At 35.7% G+C, this 6,723-nt stretch overlaps 1 protein-coding gene across 2 annotated transcripts; it reads right to left on the bottom strand.

The window, feature by feature from the left end:
- Positions 1 to 2,815: 2,815 nt before the first annotated feature.
- Positions 2,816 to 6,359, bottom strand: LOC107774590 (protein XRI1). 2 transcript variants are annotated; one of them, XM_016594175.2, is made up of 9 exons: positions 6,080 to 6,359; positions 5,210 to 5,262; positions 5,004 to 5,117; positions 4,244 to 4,383; positions 3,986 to 4,049; positions 3,796 to 3,898; positions 3,675 to 3,706; positions 3,489 to 3,572; positions 2,816 to 3,362 (listed from the first exon to the last, which is right to left on the bottom strand). In XM_016594175.2, exons 1-9 carry the CDS (start codon positions 6,097 to 6,099, stop codon positions 3,088 to 3,090), a joined length of 885 nt encoding a protein of 294 aa, XP_016449661.1. In that variant the 5' UTR covers positions 6,100 to 6,359; the 3' UTR covers positions 2,816 to 3,087. The 2 variants fall into 2 exon arrangements, with proteins under 2 accessions (XP_016449661.1, XP_016449662.1); XM_016594176.2 differs by having other exon boundaries at positions 6,200 to 6,311.
- Between the last annotated feature and the right edge of the window lie 364 nt (positions 6,360 to 6,723).

Here is a 6,723-nt window from a genome sequence, read left to right on the forward strand (position 1 = left end):
ACCTCAAGTCCTCAACAAGCTACAATACCGACGAAAGGTTCAACCCAGTCAGTCCACAAGCACATGTCCAATTAGGGGTATTTAATGGGCGGGTTAAACAGATTTTGGACGGACTAAAATAGGCTGAATTAATAAATTGGTAGGTCATTGACCAATCCAAAAGTTATTAGATCGAGATGAATTGGATTAAGATAGGCTAAAATTTGGATCATAACCTAACCCGCCCAAACTCTTATCAAACTTCAATTAACACTCTCTCCATTCCAATTTATGTGAACCTGTTTGACTGGGCACAGAGTTTAAGAAAAAATGAAGACTTTTGAAATTTGTGGTCCTAAACAAGTTAAAAAGGGGCCCAGAGTATTTGTGTGGTTATAAAAGCTTCTCATTAGGGGTAGAGTTGTAAGTTTATACTAAATTGTTTCCAAATTTAGAAAGGGTTCATTCTTTTTGGAACGGACCAAAAGGAAATAGATTCATATAAACTGGAACGGAAGGAGCAGTACTTTTCATCAAAAATTTTGTATAATTACCAAGTAAGACTTTTTTCTTTTGTTATGGTCATATATAATATATCAAACAAAAAAGGATTGTTTCGAAAATACTTTGAAAAAGTTACTCATGGATCATTTTGGGTTAAAAATCGTAAAAATTACACTGGCGTCCTATTCGGTCGCCCTCATTTAACCTATATCCACTTTTTAAAAAAGTTTTGACCTGTACCCACTGTTTAAACAACTTCAGGCCTCTTTCTCCTCCTCCTTCTCCTCCTTCGTTTTTTGAATACTGAAGATTGAGATATTGTTATGTGTTCTAGCCTGACGATTCATATATATCTGCTTGTCCCATTATGTTCAGTTTGGTCTTATTCACAATAATTTAACCTCTTAGATATTTTAGCTTTACAGGCACATTGGTTTTTGGTTCTAATTTATATGTAGTAACTTGTTTTCATGTCGAAAATATTTTTCATTCTTTAATCTTTGAAATAAACAGCATCAATCGCTGCTAATCATGATCTATTAAATTCATTGTTGTTTAGTACTATTTCGTTTATGTACAATATGTTCTTTTGTTGAATGCTGAAGTTCAGCAAATACAAAATAAACTTCAGCCCTGAAGTTCATCACAAACAGAATAAAGCTTCAGCTCAAACATGCTGAAGTTCAGCAAATACAGAACAAAACTTCAGCTAAAACATGCTGAAGTTCAGCAAATACAGAATAAAGCTTCAGCTACTAGAATGCTGAAATTCAGCAATTACAAATAAAAACTTCAGCCAATGCATGTTGTTGTTTTATTGAACTGAAGTTTGCGTGATTGCCTTTGCAAGTCAGGCCAAACTTCATGCAAAAATATCTGCAACACTTCAGGCAAAATTTTTTGCTACTTCAGGCCCATATGCCTGAAGTAAGGGTGGCAAGTGGGTCGGTTAGGACCAGGACCAGGCCCGCGAGCCCATATGAGTAGTGGGCCTAAACGGGCCTACCCGTTTAAGCCCGGGACCAGGGGGTAAGGCCCAAGTGGGTCGGTTTATTGAATAAGCCCGTTAGTACCGGGGGCGTTTGGGCCCGGGACCGGGTCCCAAGTGGGCCAGTTCAACCGGTCCTAAACGGGCTCAAACGGGCTCAACAACTACTTTTTTTATTAGCCGTTGCAACATTTAAAAAATGGTCGTTGGCCTGCAAAAATAGTCGTTTGGGCTTTCTAAAATAGCCATTTAATGCCCAACTTTGTTTTAATCCCAAACTTTTTATAATTACACTTTTTCCCTATATTCAACTATAAATACCCCTCATTCTTTCATTTTTCCCTATATTCAACTATATAATATATATATATATATATATAATTTACAAGAAATTACAAGAAATATATATATATATATATATATATATATATATATATATATATATATATATATATATATATATATATATTACAAGAAATTACCTTAGATAAAAAAAATTAAAAAAAATAGTCAAGGCCCACTTAGGACCGTTTAGGACCGGGCCCGGCCCACATAGCCCGGGACCATTAGTACACGGTCCCAATCCCATTCTAGTTACACCTAAAAGCCAACGAAGACCGGATCTGTTTAAGCCCAACCCACGAAGCCCGTTTGTGACCGGGCCCGGACCGTTTGCCACCTTTAGCCTTAAGTTACGCGAAAAGTGGGTACGCTTATAATATTTTTTTGCAAAGTGATTATAAGTTAAAACTTGACCCAAAAAGCGGGTATAGATGCAAATGCCCCTTAAAAATCAGCTCAATGTTAAATAGGTTGAGATGAATTTGGTCAAAATAAACTGAGTTCAATAAATGGATGCGTCAATAACTAACCCAACTTTGGATGGCTTGGGCCAAATTTTACAGCCTTATATCCAGCTAAACAAAGCTCAAGCAGCTTACAGTAATTTCTAAGTTAAACTATTTTTATGCCCAAACGTAATCTACAAGTTTGTTAATGATTTGAGTGTCTAAAATAAGAGAAAACAATTAAGTTGACCAGACGAGATCCAATGAAAAATCATCTTGCAAATTAAATGCTTATAACAAAAGATACAAAGGACCCATCCTGTTTTTCTTTAGCATATAACTGTTGTATACGTCCCAGCTGATTATGTAACCAAAAGGCAGTTATGTCTCTTCAATCAACCAAAAAGATAAATATAAAAAAAAGTTGAACATTCTCATTGCTCAAAGAACCAAAATTGTTGTTAGGTATTAAAAGTTTGCTTCATAAACCATACTAGCAATTTGCCACTTTAAAGTGAAATCCTTGAAGATAATAATGTTCATTAAATAGCCAGGGTAACAAAAGGCTTTTGCAGATCAATAAATTAGTGACGTCAATAAAAGTTTTGTACAAACTAATTGTAAGAGTATCTCCAGCAAACTGCAATACTACAACTACTACCATGCTTAAAGCATAGCATGCTGCAATAATTGAGTATGCGTAAACGATATCATGATACAAGCTACAAGGATGATATCAACCAGAAAGCGAGGCCTCGCTTTCCTGGAAAAACTGAGGATACCCGTCTCCAAAAGAAATGGAGAAAACCCTCGCCTGCTTAACTTAATTTATCCCTTTGTTCTCATAATAGTAATGCTCCCTTTTCCTCCTTCAGTAGGAATTGTGGTCTTCCCCACAACAGGCTTACCAGAGAAAGCTGACTTGGGGTATGCAACACAAGGATCTACACTATTTTGTGCTGTCTTTGCTTTTGGTGTGCGTATCCGCTGGTTTATGTCTTTCAGAGTGACATCTCCGTGTACACCACATGGTTTAACAAAAGAAAACGGATACACAACAGAGGAGGCAACTTTTGGAGGAGCCCGCATATATGATTTCCTACCTGGTGGGGTGAACAAGTACGCACAAGTTTAGCTCACATATGAGACACGGCTCAGATATTCTTCTATAGTGGTATTGAATAGTGAAGCAATATTCTGTGATGAAATATCATCCAAGAAGAACAAACCTTTGAAAACAACATTTTTACGAGTCTGCACAGGACGCTCTTGAACCACATTAGATTCACATTCAGCTGGAGTGTTGCAAATCTCTGCAAAGAGAAACAGAAAGAAATAGAGATGATAAATGAGCACCTCGTGGCAGATTGATAAGGAAAATAAGCTACTAAATTCTAGACAAGACTGTCACTAACCTGAAATATCAAGCTGAATATCAGAGGCTGCACTGTTTCCAAAAAATAGTTCATCAGATTGATGTTTTTTTTTCTTTCCAAAAAGAAAGATAGAAGTTCTTAGGCAAAACTAATAACATACATATCCTCAGGGCTCAAATGCATTTGAGAATCGTTAAAACAACTAGCAACCCATCCTTCGGATGACTGATCCAGCCCCTCATTACCAGATGAAGACATGCCCTCTGATAAAAAATGAAATTAACATCTGAGAGCTCATACATGAAATTAGTTGGTATCTGTTGAAGAACAGAAACGTACAAGGGACCAACCTGAAAATCCCGAAACCCACTGTGACATTTCGGAGATAAATTCCTCAACAGAATTTTCGGTCTCCTGAAACATGGAACAAAAACAAAGATCATTTAATCAATTAAAAAAAGTTACATGATTTGGTATATTCTGAGTGAACCCAAAAAGAGTTGTGACCAGAACAGGCCAATGAGTTTAACACGAGAGATCAAGACAAGTAAGATATCAATTGGCGCAACCCAAAGATGTGACAGTTTGACGAATACATGCTAGCTGACCTGTGATTGTATAAATGACGATGATAGTTCCTCACTGCAAAGTGGTGCATCCGAAGCTTCTGATTCAAACTGTAGCATTCTGCGCCTTTTCACTTGTGAGGATGACTCATTGTATCTCTGGGATTCCTTGTCATTGTTTTCTGTAGGCACAAAAGTGAGATACAGAAAATATTACAATTGTAAATAAAGACATAGTAACAATGTCAGAAAGCACCCAATGTCATGATTTGGATGTAAAGGCTGTTAAAGTATCCTCTGGCCAGAAGTACTTTGTGTGAAAGGACTTCAATCAAGTCAGCCCAAAATTCCTTACCCTTGTCATCCCTCAATTTCAGTTTTTTAACACCATAAAATTGCACCACTGTTGATTAAGGCATAAATAGGCCATAGTTTGCTCAGAGTTAGTGTGCGGAAGTGCTTTGACACTTCATCCCGTGATAGTAATCATTTTAGTGACTACAACCTAACAGACCATTTCAAACAAAGACTAATCACGAAGCCACCACTTTAAGCACTCCCGAGAATACATAAAATCAAGTCTAATACGGAACGAGCTATACGTAGATGCACGTTCATCCCGTAAGAAAGATTGAGTCAAACATCTTATATGACCTGGTTTTTAGATAGGCAAATGAAGATTAATTGATACGACTCTGGAACAAAGAATCAATTCAAATATTTCTAAATGAGAAGCAGAAAACGGTAAGTAAAAGAGGAGCTACAAGTACTTTATGAGAGCGATAATGCAGTATCATCTTACCATAGCTGTTAACATGGTAAGTCAAATCACCACAGGACTTGACTGGAGTATTTTCATCATCAAACATAAAGGAAATGTCTTCTTCATCTTTGCTCAACAAGCATTCAGATATATCTATTCACATAGCAAAACACATTCATCACCAGTAAAAGTTGGACACAATATTATTTTTTGCTAAGAAGAAAGAACAAAAAAAAGGAGCTTACCAATATCAGGATCATCTCCGAGACCATAACTGTCACGCCATCTCCACATGTCACTGTATACAACCAGACACAGAATCTATTCAGTCCATTTATTTCTAGGAAAAAACAAATTAGCATCTTAGTGTTAGAAAATCCACAAGGGATATGCCACATTGTACTCAATGGTTTAAAGAGAGCAATTATAGCAAAAAAGGACCCAAAATTAATATCTACAGAATGCACAAACCAGAGTCCCTAGCAAATGGCGTTAACGAATTTAGGAAATTAAGCAGTGCAGCATCAGATCTACTTATTAGTAGAGCAATCTATACCATTTGTAGAAACACAGTGAAAAGCAACAACAAGGCATTACATTCATACAAACTACATTAGAAGTTATGCACAGGTTCAGCAAGATAGAAAAAACTTACAAAGAAAATGGAAATATTGCAAATCAATGTCCTATCAATCTAAGTACTTAAGAAGTGTATCCATATAATAACAAATCAGGGGGAAAAAAAAAGAAGAAACAAGAACTATACCTATATCTCAAACAAATTGAGTAGGCTCTATGAATCATTACTGACCACATTACTCCATTTAAATTTAAATTAAAAAAAAAAAATCCTTACTGACCACGTTATTCCATTATTTTATTTTATTTTTTTAGAGAAAAAACAGATAGCAAATATATAACTCCAAACTATTTCCCCAAACTGGTTCACTGTCAGTGAGTCCAAGATAAGCAAAACACATCTCCCATTTCAACATTTCAGTTCTAAAAAAAACAAAAAAAGGGCAAACAAATCTGCAAATCAAGTATCGACAAAGCAACCAGAAAAGAAAAAACACCAACCCAAAACAAAGAGAAAAACAAGTAAAAGGAATGACCTTTCATTGTTGAAATTCATTTTCTTGTATATGGATGTAAGTTTCAACTGATACTGAAAGTATTTGTAAGCCAGAGAAAAGGGCAAAAGAAAAAGCAAAGAGGGCAGAAAATGAATTGACCTGACTGGTTGCAAAATCTAAAACCCTCTTTATAAGTTTAGACCATTAAGAATAGCCGTTGAAACAGATCACACTGTAATAATAATAATAATAATAATAATATTAGTAATAAAAAGTGACTTGTTTTATTTATGCGCTAACACTAGTAGTAGCAATAAAAGCGCTTGCAGTTTTGGCTGGACCATTAAAAAAGAAAAGGCTGTGACTACGTGTGATGTTAGTGGGTGGGGTTTGTACAGAACTTGATGGGTCGGGTCGGGTCGGACTTAACATTGGGAATTCATGGACCTGAAAATTTCTGTTGCCCCGTGTGACATGTCAGTTTTATGGGTTATATCGCTCATAATCTCTGAGTTACTACTTCTACTGTATGACTTTTTTGGGTCAAAGTATGGAATACTGTGAATCTATCATTTAAAAAGTTTAAATTGTTATTGAATTAAACATTTTTGTATATAAAAAAGGTATGTGAAAATAGTTTAATGATAGCTTATGTTATAAGTTTAAGTGATTATGATAATTTT

Source organism: Nicotiana tabacum, chromosome 7 (assembly GCF_000715075.1).
Source record: "Nicotiana tabacum cultivar K326 chromosome 7, ASM71507v2, whole genome shotgun sequence".
NCBI lineage: Eukaryota > Viridiplantae > Streptophyta > Magnoliopsida > Solanales > Solanaceae > Nicotiana > Nicotiana tabacum.